Raw genomic sequence first — 13,078 nt, 5'->3', positions numbered from 1 at the left:
AGCTGAGCGGCCTTTCAGGTTATGTCGACATAGGACTCGTTTTACTGTGGATATAGATATTTTTGTACCTGTTTCCTCCAGCATCTTCACAAGATCCTTTGCTGTTTTTCTGGGTTTGATTTGCACTTTTTGCACCAAAGTCCGTTCATCTCTAGGAGACAGAACGCGTCTCTTTCCTGAGCGGTATGACGGCTGCGTGGTCCCATGGTGTTTATACTTGCGTACTATTGTTTGTACAGATGAACGTGGTACCTTCAGGCGTTTGGAAATTGCTCCCAAGGATGAACCAGACATGTGGAGGTCTACAATTACTTTTTCTGAGGTCTTGGCTGATTTCCTTTGATTTTCCCATGATGTCAAGCAAAGAGGCACTGAGTTTAAAGGTATGCCTTGAAATACATCCACAGGTACACCTCCAATTGACTCAAATTATGTCAATTAGCCTATCAGAAGCTTCTAAAGCCATGACATAATTTTCTGGAATTTTCCAAGCTGTTTAAAGGCACAGTCATCTTAGTTGATGTAAACTTCTGACCCACTGGAATTGTGATACAGTGAATTATAAGTGAAATAATCTGTCTGTAAACAATTGTTGGAAAAATTACTTGTGTCATGCACAAAGTAGATGTCCTAACTGACTTGCCAAAACTATAGTTTGTTAACAAGACATTTGTGGAGTGGTTGAAAAACTAGTTTTAATGACTCCAACCTAAGTGTATGTAAACTTCTGACTTCAACTGTAACCTTATTATTCTTATTGTAACTTTTTTATTTTACTTTTTATTTTTGTCTACTAACTATTTTCTAAACTCTTCTCGAACTGCATTGTTGGTTAAGTAAGCATTTCACGGTAAAAGTCTACACGTGTTGTATTCGGCACATGAGACAAATAAAGTTTGATTTGAAAGATAAATTATTTCATCATTTTAATTACTTTATTGGTTAAATATTTGGGGAAGCCTGTCTTCCTTTGGCATCCATGAATACACACCACTGCTAATGATATTGATACCGCATTTGTCGCAAACCCTTTAAACTCTCGGGGAAAATAAACACAACACATACACACAGTTCACTATGTGGTTGGTTCCTTGAAGCTCACTGCTTTTTGACGAGGGAGAGTGATTGGTCAACGAGACCAAATTTTGAGTTTGTCTTTTTTCAGCTGCAGTTTTACCGAAACGTGAACTGTCCCGTGACAAATGTTTTTCTCAGTACAAGTGGCAGGAAGGGTAAACCCGCGGGCTCCTGCGTTAGTGTATTTTTTTAGCAGACGTTTGGAGAGTGTCTAGTGGAAGAGAATATCAGATGTTTATTTCCAGATCAAATGGAATAATAATAATAATGGAATTTATTTTTGGAAGTAAACGTATTTTACAAACAGAAAATGAGAGGGACACCTAACAATAAGTTATGAATAATATCCAAACTGTAACGATGTGTTGATCATTCCCCAATCTGCATTGTTTTTCTTAATATGGTATTTTCCATTGACCTGCAAACCAAACGGAAACTCGATCATTCAATCATATTTCTTATATAAATGCATTTATTTATAATATTTTTAGATGAAAAGCTGCAGGTTTGGCCAATATTTTTGTGTCTGTGTGTGAGTTATGCCCGCGCTCGCTCCTGTTGGTGTCTGACCGAGATCAGTTACATGGGAGACGGAGAGATCTAACCGGTGCTGCGCTGGGACATCAAGAGGGGCAGGGGAACGAGTGGAGATACGTTTTTCGGTGTGGTCGGAGGTCCCTGTTGCGTGATGACGGGGCTCAGGATTTGGGTTGCGTTCGTCCGGTTTGTGCTGCTCCCTTTGCTCGCACCATGCACCTTGCTGTTGTGCGTTCTGATGCCAGTGTGTCTCTCCCACCCGCAGCCTTGTCAAATCCTCAAGCGGATTGGGCACACGGTGCGCGTGGGGGCCCTGCAACTGCAGCCGCGGCTCTTCAGTCACGTTTCCACCTTCAGAGGCGGTAAAGAAGCCCCTGTCCCCGTGGATGAATGGGATATACACGGCGGCACGAGGGAAGCAGTGGAGAGACAGTTGGAAAATATTACCAAAAGTGTCAACGAACACGATTTACGCCTAGCGAATAGGGCGTCGGAAAACAGTCAACACAAGGACGGGGAGAGGGACAGGGGGGATAAAAGTAAAAACATGTACAAACAGAATGAGAGTGAGAGAAGTGTGTTTATGCCGAGGGACTCTATCCTATTAGCCACTGAGACGTTGAATCGCATGGCCGGTCTGTTACCATATAACCTCTCACTGGAGGTAGTGATGGCTGTGGACGCGGGGCTCGGGGAATTACCCGCGTTCTCCTCCTCTACCCCGGTCTGTGAAGACCCTATGTCCTTTCTGGAGTGTGTTTGTCATACTGTTATAGTCCAGGGAGTTTCTGCTATGATGGCTTTCCCTCAGACCAGGGACGACCTGGTGAAGATGGAATTCATCGCGTCAACGCTTCAGATTCCCGTCATCAGTGTTGTCCAGAACGTATTCAAACGGCATAGTAAGGTAAGGCAGATAATGTCTGTAGGCTTTAACACTGGTGTAGTATCAACATAATAGTGTCTTTGCCGTGTGCGGTGTACGAACAGAGCGCTCAAGTTTAGAAAGTACAACCATGGACCGCTGAAGAAGGAACGGTGTGCGTTTGTTAATTCAGCGCCACGGACATCACTCCTCATGCTGCTTTTGGGATTTCAACTCGAGGAGTAAATGTTCATATTTTTTATTAACTTGTCCTGTGTAACGTGGGCAGCTAAATTCACACTCCATTAACAATCTATCCCAAAAATATCACAACATATACCCACGTTTTACACACACACACACACACACGTACACACAAACACAACTTTTATTTTTTGCCCCAGCACTACACAGCTGTTTCAAAATATCAAAGCTTGAAGATTAATTGGTTATTTGAATTAGCGGTGTAGTACTAGGGGCAAAACCCCTGGGATCTCTCTCTATCAGTCTCTACCCCAGCATCATGGCAGGATAGTGGTTAGATCTACACCCCCTGGGATCTCTCTCTATCAGTCTCTACCCCAGCATCATGGCAGGATAGTGGTTAGATCTACACCCCCTGGGATCTCTCTATTAGTCTCTACCCCAGCATCAAGGCAGGATAGTGGTTAGATCTACACCCCCTGGGATCTCTCTCTATCAGTCTCTACCCCAGCATCATGGCAGGATAGTGGTTAGATCTACACCCCCTGGGATCTCTCTATTAGTCTCTACCCCAGCATCAAGGCAGGATAGTGGTTAGATCTACACCCCCTGGGATCTCTCTCTATCAGTCGCTACCCCAGCATCATGGCAGGATAGTGGTTAGATCTACACCCCCTGGGATCTCTCTCCCACTACCTACTCATGAGGCTGGGGTAGAGACTAACAGAGAGAGATCCCAGGGGGTGTAGATCTAACCACTACCTACTCATGAGGCTGGCGTAGAGACTAACAGAGAGAGATCCCAGGGGGCATTTTAATAGCTTTTTACTGCATGTCAATGGACATTGAATAACAACTAGAACAGAGGTCTGTTGTTTGATGTGTCACGCATGGCACCCTATTCCCTACATAGTGAACTACTGACCAGGGCACATAGCTACATAGTGAACTACTGACCAGGGCACATAGCTACATAGTGAACTACTGACCAGGGCACATAGCTACATAGTGAACTACGGACCAGGGCCCATAGCTACATAGTGAACTACGGACCAGGGCCCATAGCTACATAGTGCATTTATTTTCTCCAGGGCCCATAGCTACATAGTGATCTACTGACCAGGGCCGATAGCTACATAGTGCATTTCTTTTCACCAGGGCCGATAGCTACATAATGCATTTCTTTTCACCAGGGCCGATAGCTACATAGTGCATTTCTTTTCACCAGGGCCGATAGCTACATAGTATATTTCTTTTCACCAGGGCTATGGACCCTGGTCAGTAGTTCAATACGTAGGGAATATATGTGTGTGAGTGTTTGATTGGAGGAGAGGACAGCAGTGATTAGCAATGTAAGACCAATTTACTCCATCAATCTGCATCACAGTCCTATATGTCAGGTTCATCTAAGTCAGGTTTATCTCACTCACATTTATCTACAGAATAATTCAATTAATTTGACACAGCTACTCATTCATTGTTTTTTTATTTATTTTTACTATTTTCTACATTGTAGAATAATAGTGAAGACATGGAAACTATAAGATAACACATATGGAATCAGGTAGTAATCCCAAAAGTGTTCAAAATATATGTTATATTTGAGACTCTTCAAAGTAGCCACCCTTTTCCTTGAAGACAGCTTTGCACACTCATGGCATTTTCTCAACCAGTTTCACCTGGAATGCAGTCTTGAAGGAGTTCCCAAATGTGCTGAGCACGTGTTTGCTGCTTTTCCTTTACTCTGCGGTCCAACTCATCCAAAGCCATCTCAATTGGGTTGAGGCCAGGTCATCTGATGCAGCACTCATCACTCTCCTTCTTGGTCAAATAGCCCTTACACAGCCTGGAGGTGTGTTTTGGGTCATTGTCCTGTTGAAAAACAAATGATAGTCCCACTAAGCGCAAACCAGATGGGATGGCGTATCACTGTAGAATGCTGTGGTAGCCATGCTGGTTAAGTGTGCCTTGAATTCTAAATAAATCACAGACAGTGTCACCAGCAAAGCATTCACAAAACGTCACACCACCACCTCCATGCTTCACGGTTGGAACCACACATGCGGAGATCATCTGTTCACCTACTCTGTGTATCACAAACACATAGCGGTTGGAACCAAAAATCCAAATTTGGACTCATCAGACTGAAGGACAGAATTCCACCGGTCTGATGTCCATTGCTCGTGTTTCTTGGCCCAAGCATGTCTCTTCTTATTGGTGTCCTTTAGTAGTGGTTTATTTTCAGCATTTCGACCATGAAGGCCTGAATCATGCAGTATCCTCTGAACAGTTGATGTTGAGATGTGTCTGTTACTTGAACTGTGAAACATTTATTTGGGCTGCAATTTCTGAGGCTGGTATCTCTAATGAACTTATCCTCTGCAGCAGAGGTAACTCTGGGTCTTCCTTTCCTGTGGCGGTCCTCATGAGAGCCAGTTTCATCATAGCAGTTGATGGTTTTTGCAACTGCCCTTGAAGAAACTTTCAAAGTTCTTGAAATGTTCCGTATTGACTGACCTTCATGTTTTAAAGTAATGATGGACTGTCATTTATTTTTACTTATTTGAGCTGTTCTTGCTATAATATGGACTTGGTATTTTACCAAATATGGCTCTATTTTGTAAACCACCCCTACCTTGCCACAACACAAATGATTGGCTCAAATGCATTAAGAAGGATAGAAATTCCACAAATTAACTTTTAACAAGGCACACCTGTTAATTGAAATGCAATCCAGGTGACTACCTCATGAAGCTGGTTAACTTCTTATGGCTGGGATCCCGTTAACAGGATCGATATGACAACAGCCAGTGAAAGTGCAGGGCGCCAAGTATTTTACATGGAACTTTAGATAAACCTCTCCTTAATGCAACCGCTGTGTCAGATTTTTTTTAAACTTTACGGAAAAAGCACACCATGCCATAATCTGAGTACGGCGCTCAGAGCCCAAACAAGCCATGAAGATATCCGCCATGTTGTGGAGTCAACAGATTTCAGAATAGCATTATAAATATTAAATTACCTTTGATGATATTCATCAGAATGCACTCCCAGGAATCCCAGTTCCACAATAAATTATTGATTTGTTCCATAAAGTCCATCATTTATGTACAAATACCTGCTTTTTGTTCGCGCGTTCAGTACACAATCCAAACTCACGACACGCGGGCAAGTCCATGCGAAAGTTCAGACGAAAACTCATATTACAGTTCGTAGAAACATGTCAAACGAAGTATAGAATCAATGTTTAGGATGTTTTTAACATAAATCTTCAATAATGTTCCAACCGGAGAATTCCTTTGTCTTCAGAAATCAGCTCATGGCACTCTGCCAGACCCATGACTCAAAGAGCCCTCAGTCCTCCCTCCTTCACAGTAGAAGCATCAAACAAGGTTCTAAAGACGGTTGACATCTAGTGGAAGCCTTAGGAAGTGCAATATGACCAATATCCCACTGCATCTTCGATAGGCAATGAGTTGAAAACCTACAAACCTCAGATTTCCCACTTCCTGGTTGGATTTTTTTCTCAGGTTTTCGCCTGCCATATGAGTTCAGTTATACTCACAGACTTCATTCAAACAGTTTTAGAAACTTCAGAGTGTTTTCTATCCAAATCTACTACTAATATGCATATATTTGCAACTGGGCATGAGTAGCAGGCAGTTTACTCTGGGCACCTTATTCATCCAAGCTACTCAATACTGCCCCCAGCCATAAGAAGTAAATTAAGAGAATGCCAAGAGTGTGCAAAGCTGTTATCAAGGCAAAGAGCGGCTACTTGGAAGAGTCATAGTTTGGATGTGTTTACTATTATTCCAGGTTGAAGAAAATAGTAAAAATGAATAAAAACCATGTAATGAGTAGGTGTGTCCAAACTTTTGACTTGTATGGTAAGTAAAGTAATTAATTTCCTGACATGGTTCACACCGTAGGGTGTGAGACAGCTTCATGTATAAGTACACCCTCTGGATAGGACACTAGTTTGTCTCAGGGTCTTACCCCCAATCCAGCTAATTATTTCTGAGTGAAAAATGGAAAAGCACTTTTAGAGTCTTTGGTATGACTTGACCTGGGTCAAAGATTGGTAATACCCACACTCTCAGGGCGGACACTAACCCCATGGATACTGTGTTGGTCTTATTGCACTTCGAACTGACAAGACTGTAATACTCACCGCAGGTCTAATATTCTGGATACTGACTGTGTCTGTCAGACTGTAATACTCACCGCAGGGCTAATATTCTGGTTACTGACTGTCTGTCAGACTGTAATACTCACCGCAGGGCTAATATTCTGGTTACTGACTGTCTGTCAGACTGTAATACTCACCGCAGGTCTAATATTCTGGTTACTGACTGTCTGTCAGACTGTAATACTCACCGCAGGTCTAATATTCTGGTTACTGACTGTCTGTCAGACTGTAATACTCACCGCAGGGCTAATATTCTGGTGACTGTCTGTCAGACTGTAATACTCACCACAGGTCTAATATTCTGGTTACTGACTGTGTGTCAGACTGTAATACTCACCGCAGGGCTAATATTCTGGTTACTGACTGTCAGACTGTAATACTCACCACAGGTCTAATATTAAATCATTGTCAATCTGTCAGATCTTTGTCAAATCATTCAACGGGACAGGAAGGAACAAATACTTGCTTTGGGGGGAATTTTACCCTGGTCCCAGATCTGTTGTCTCCTTCTAGAGCCTGGTCCCAGATCTGTTGTCTCCTTCTATACCCAGGTCCCAGATCTGTTGTCTCCTTCTATACCCAGGTCCCAGATCTGTTGTCTCCTTCTATAGCCTAGTCCCAGATATGTTGTCTCCTTCTATAGCCTGGTCCCAGATCTGTTGTCTCCTTCTATACCCAGGTCCCAGATCTGTTGTCTCCTTCTATACCCAGGTCCCAGATCTGTTGTCTCCTTCTATAACCAGGTCCCAGATCTGTTGTCTCCTTCTATACCCAGGTCCCAGATCTGTTGTCTCCTTCTATACCCAGGTCCCAGATCTGTTGTCTCCTTCTATACCCAGGTCCCAGATCTGTTGTCTCCTTCTATACCCAGGTCCCAGATCTGTTGTCTCCTTCTATACCCTGATCCGAGATCTGTTTGTGCTCCTACCAACTCCATTGCTGTCATTGTCATGCCAAACAATCCATGAGGTGTTGCAAGAAAGCACAAACAGATCTGGGATCCAGGCTAGAAAAAACCCTCTTAAAGGTTACATTCCATAGTGGTTCCATTACGTTGATGCTGGCTGAACAGCGCAATGAGTTAAAGCAGATTTATGGTAATTCCGGATTCTGCATTGGCCGTACAGCATCTGCTGTGATGCGGCCTCTGCATAAGTCAGGGCGTTCTTACTTCTTGTACTTTACAGATTGGAGCTGTTGTCAAGGAAGTTGTCAAGGAAATTATTTTTTGTTTATACAGGACATACCGAGCCAGCCCTAACGTCAACCAATTATGTCAATGTGGAGCTATACGGAGCCTCTGGACAGCATTTCTGGATCAAGCAAAAGACCGGCTTTTACCTGGGTCATATTCATCAGCGCATACCTTAGCAAAACATTTTGCAACGGAAAACCAAAATGAGCACATCTTGGACAATTTGCGGACACTCTCTCACTGTTTCAGTCCGTTTTCTTCCGTTTAACAACTACTGTAATGAACATCAGGACCCCGATACGTCTAACAACTACTGTAATGAACAGCAGGACCCAGATACGTTTAACAACTACTGTAATGAACAGCAGGACCCAGGTACGTTAAACAACTACTGTAATGAACAGCAGGACCCAGGTACGTTAAACAACTACTGTAATGAACAGCAGGACCCAGGTACGTTAAACAACTACTGTAATGAACAGCAGGACCTATCAGGTCATTTAGAACTCTACTGTAATGAACAGCAGGACCAGTTGAAGCTCGCATCCGCTACAAGACCATGGTGCTTGCCTACGGAGCTGTGAGGGGAACGGCACCTCAGTACCTTCAGGCTCTGATCAGGCCCTACACCCAAACAAGGGCTCTGCGTTCATCCACCTCTGGCCTGCTCGCCTCCCTACCACTGAGGAAGTACAGTTCCCGCTCAGCCCAGTCAAAACTGTTCGCTGCTCTGGCACCCCAATGGTGGAACAAACTCCCTCACGACGCCAGGACAGCGGAGTCAATCACCACCTTCCGGAGACACCTGAAACCCCACCTCTTCAAGGAATACCTAGGATAAAGCAATCCTTCTGCCCCCCCCCCCCCCCCCCTTAAAAGATTTAGATGCACTATTGTAAAGTGGCTGTTCCACTGGATGTCATTAGGTGAATGCACCAATTTGTAAGTCGCTCTGGATAAGAGCGTCTGCTAAATGACTTAAATGTAAATGTAAATGTACCTATCAGGTCATTTAGAACTCTACTGTAATGAACAGCAGAACCTATCAGGTCATTTAGAACTCTACTGTAATGAACAGCAGGACCTATCAGGTCATTTAGAACTCTACTGTAATGAACAGCAGGGCCTATCAGGTCATTTAGAACTCTATTGTAATGAACAGCAGGGCCTATCAGGTCATTTAGAACTCTATTGTAATGAACAGCAGGGCCTATCAGGTCATTTAGAACTCTACTGTAATGAACAGCAGGGCCTATCAGGTCATTTAGAACTCTACTGTAATGAACAGCAGGGCCTATCAGGTCATTTAGAACTCTACTGTAATGAACAGCAGGGCCTATCAGGTCATTTAGAACTCTACTGTAATGAACAGCAGGGCCTATCAGGTCATTTAGAACTCTACTGTAATGAACAGCAGGGCCTATCAGGTCATTTAGAACTCTACTGTAATGAACAGCAGGGCCTATCAGGTCATTTAGAACTCTATTGTAATGAACAGCAGGACCTATCAGGTCATTTAGAACTCTACTGTAATGAACAGCAGGACCTATTAGGTCATTTAGAACTATATTGTAATGAACAGCAGGGCCTATCAGGTCATTTAGAACTCTATTGTAATGAACAGCAGGGCCTATCAGGTCATTTAGAACTCTACTGTAATGAACAGCAGGGCCTATCAGGTCATTTAGAACTCTACTGTAATGAACAGCAGGGCCTATCAGGTCATTTAGAACTCTACTGTAATGAACAGCAGGGCCTATCAGGTCATTTAGAACTCTACTGTAATGAACAGCAGAACCTATCAGGTCATTTAGAACTCTACTGTAATGAACAGCAGGACCTATCAGGTCATTTAGAACTCTACTGTAATGAACAGCAGAACCTATCAGGTCATTTAGAACTCTACTGTAATGAACAGCAGGACCTATCAGGTCATTTAGAACTCTACTGTAATGAACAGCAGGGCCTATCAGGTCATTTAGAACTCTATTGTAATGAACAGCAGGGCCTATCAGGTCATTTAGAACTCTATTGTAATGAACAGCAGGGCCTATCAGGTCATTTAGAACTCTACTGTAATGAACAGCAGGGCCTATCAGGTCATTTAGAACTCTACTGTAATGAACAGCAGGGCCTATCAGGTCATTTAGAACTCTACTGTAATGAACAGCAGGGCCTATCAGGTCATTTAGAACTCTACTGTAATGAACAGCAGGGCCTATCAGGTCATTTAGAACTCTACTGTAATGAACAGCAGGGCCTATCAGGTCATTTAGAACTCTACTGTAATGAACAGCAGGGCCTATCAGGTCATTTAGAACTCTATTGTAATGAACAGCAGGACCTATCAGGTCATTTAGAACTCTACTGTAATGAACAGCAGGACCTATTAGGTCATTTAGAACTATATTGTAATGAACAGCAGGGCCTATCAGGTCATTTAGAACTCTATTGTAATGAACAGCAGGGCCTATCAGGTCATTTAGAACTCTACTGTAATGAACAGCAGGGCCTATCAGGTCATTTAGAACTCTACTGTAATGAACAGCAGGGCCTATCAGGTCATTTAGAACTCTACTGTAATGAACAGCAGGGCCTATCAGGTCATTTAGAACTCTACTGTAATGAACAGCAGGGCCTATCAGGTCATTTAGAACTCTACTGTAATGAACAGCAGGGCCTATCAGGTCATTTAGAACTCTACTGTAATGAACAGCAGGGCCTATCAGGTCATTTAGAACTCTACTGTAATGAACAGCAGGGCCTATCAGGTCATTTAGAACTCTACTGTAATGAACAGCAGGGCCTATCAGGTCATTTAGAACTCTACTGTAATGAACAGCAGGACCTATTAGGTCATTTAGAACTCTACTGTAATGAACAGCAGGGCCTATCAGGTCATTTAGAACTCTACTGTAATGAACAGCAGGACCTATCAGGTCATTTAGAACTCTACTGTAATGAACAGCAGGACCTATCAGGTCATTTAGAACTCTACTGTAATGAACAGCAGGGCCTATTAGGTCATTTAGAACTCTACTGTAATGAACAGCAGGGCCTATCAGGTCATATAGAACTCTACTGTAATGAACAGTAGGACCTATCAGGTCATTTAGAACTCTACTGTAATGAACAGCAGGACCTATCAGGTCATTTAGAACTCTACTGTAATGAACAGCAGGACCTATCAGGTCATTTAGAACTCTACTGTAATGAACAGCAGGACCTATCAGGTCATTTAGAACTCTACTGTAATGAACAGCAGGGCCTATCAGGTCATTTAGAACTCTACTGTAATGAACAGCAGGACCTATCAGGTCATATAGAACTCTACTGTAATGAACAGCAGGGCCTATCAGGTCATTTAGAACTCTACTGTAATGAACAGCAGGACCTATCAGGTCATTTAGAACTCTACTGTAATGAACAGCAGGACCTATCAGGTCATTTAGAACTCTACTGTAATGAACAGCAGGACCTATCAGGTCATTTAGAACTCTACTGTAATGAACAGCAGGGCCTATCAGGTCATATAGAACTCTACTGTAATGAACAGCAGGACCTATCAGGTCATTTAGAACTCTACTGTAATGAACAGCAGGGCCTATCAGGTCATTTAGAACTCTACTGTAATGAACAGCAGAACCTATCAGGTCATTTAGAACTCTACTGTAATGAACAGCAGGGCCTATCAGGTCATATAGAACTCTACTGTAATGAACAGCAGGGCCTATCAGGTCATTTAGAACTCTACTGTAATGAACAGCAGGGCCTATCAGGTCATATAGAACTCTACTGTAATGAACAGCAGGACCTATCAGGTCATTTAGAACTCTACTGTAATGAACAGCAGGGCCTATCAGGTCATATAGAACTCTACTGTAATGAACAGCAGGACCTATCAGGTCATTTAGAACTCTACTGTAATGAACAGCAGGACCTATCAGGTCATTTAGAACTCTACTGTAATGAACAGCAGGGCCTATCAGGTCATTTAGAACTCTACTGTAATGAACAGCAGGACCTATCAGGTCATTTAGAACTCTACTGTAATGAACAGCAGGACCTATCAGGTCATTTAGAACTCTACTGTAATGAACAGCAGGACCTATTAGGTCATTTAGAACTCTACTGTAATGAACAGCAGGACCTATTAGGTCATTTAGAACTCTACTGTAATGAACAGCAGGACCTATCAGGTCATTTAGAACTCTACTGTAATGAACAGCAGGACCTATCAGGTCATTTAGAACTCTACTGTAATGAACAGCAGGACCTATCAGGTCATTTAGAACTCTACTGTAATGAACAGCAGGACCTATCAGGTCATTTAGAACTCTACTGTAATGAACAGCAGGACCTATCAGGTCATTTAGAACTCTACTGTAATGAACAGCAGGACCTATCAGGTCATTTAGAACTCTACTGTAATGAACAGCAGGACCTATCAGGTCATTTAGAACTCTACTGTAATGAACAGCAGGACCTATCAGGTCATTTAGAACTCTACTGTAATAAACAGCAGGACCTATCAGGTCATTTAGAACTATACTGTAATGAACAGCAGGACCTATTAGGTCATTTAGAACTCTACTGTAATGAACAGCAGGACCTATCAGGTCATTTAGAACTCTACTGTAATGAACAGCAGGACCTATCAGGTCATTTAGAACTCTACTGTAATGAACAGCAGGACCTATCAGGTCATTTAGAACTCTACTGTAATGAACAGCAGGACCTATCAGGTCATTTGTAACTCTAAATTGGCAAGACGTCCTGTCTTTGTTTTGTCGTTGTGGAGATTAATCCATGAAGAGATGAAAAGCTTCTTCTTTAGTTTGAGTAGATTAGCCTGTTTTCTGTCTGTCAATTACAGGAAGTAGACTTCACTATATACCCGGCACCATGGGGAAATTATTCAGCCTCACTAAGCATCTCATCCTGCCCCTCTGGAGAGACCTAGGGCCTCATTTATAAATGTTGATAGGCACAAAAGAATACATACGCC

The 13,078-nt window shown here is 42.7% G+C and overlaps 1 protein-coding gene across 1 annotated transcript in view; it reads left to right on the top strand.

Annotated features, from left to right (window-relative positions):
- Positions 1-1,775: 1,775 nt before the first annotated feature.
- LOC139543469 (glutamate receptor ionotropic, NMDA 3A-like) overlaps positions 1,776-13,078 on the top strand; it is a 48,133-nt gene continuing 36,830 nt past the window's right edge. The window contains exon 1 of the mRNA XM_071349568.1: positions 1,776-2,521. Within this exon, the coding sequence (XP_071205669.1) occupies positions 1,853-2,521 (669 nt within the window). The 5' untranslated portion in view covers positions 1,776-1,852. The remainder of the gene's footprint in view (positions 2,522-13,078) is intronic.

This window comes from Salvelinus alpinus, chromosome 18 (genome assembly GCF_045679555.1).
Source record: "Salvelinus alpinus chromosome 18, SLU_Salpinus.1, whole genome shotgun sequence".
In the NCBI taxonomy this organism is placed as follows: domain Eukaryota; kingdom Metazoa; phylum Chordata; class Actinopteri; order Salmoniformes; family Salmonidae; genus Salvelinus; species Salvelinus alpinus.
This window is presented reverse-complemented; position numbering and strand designations above follow the sequence as displayed.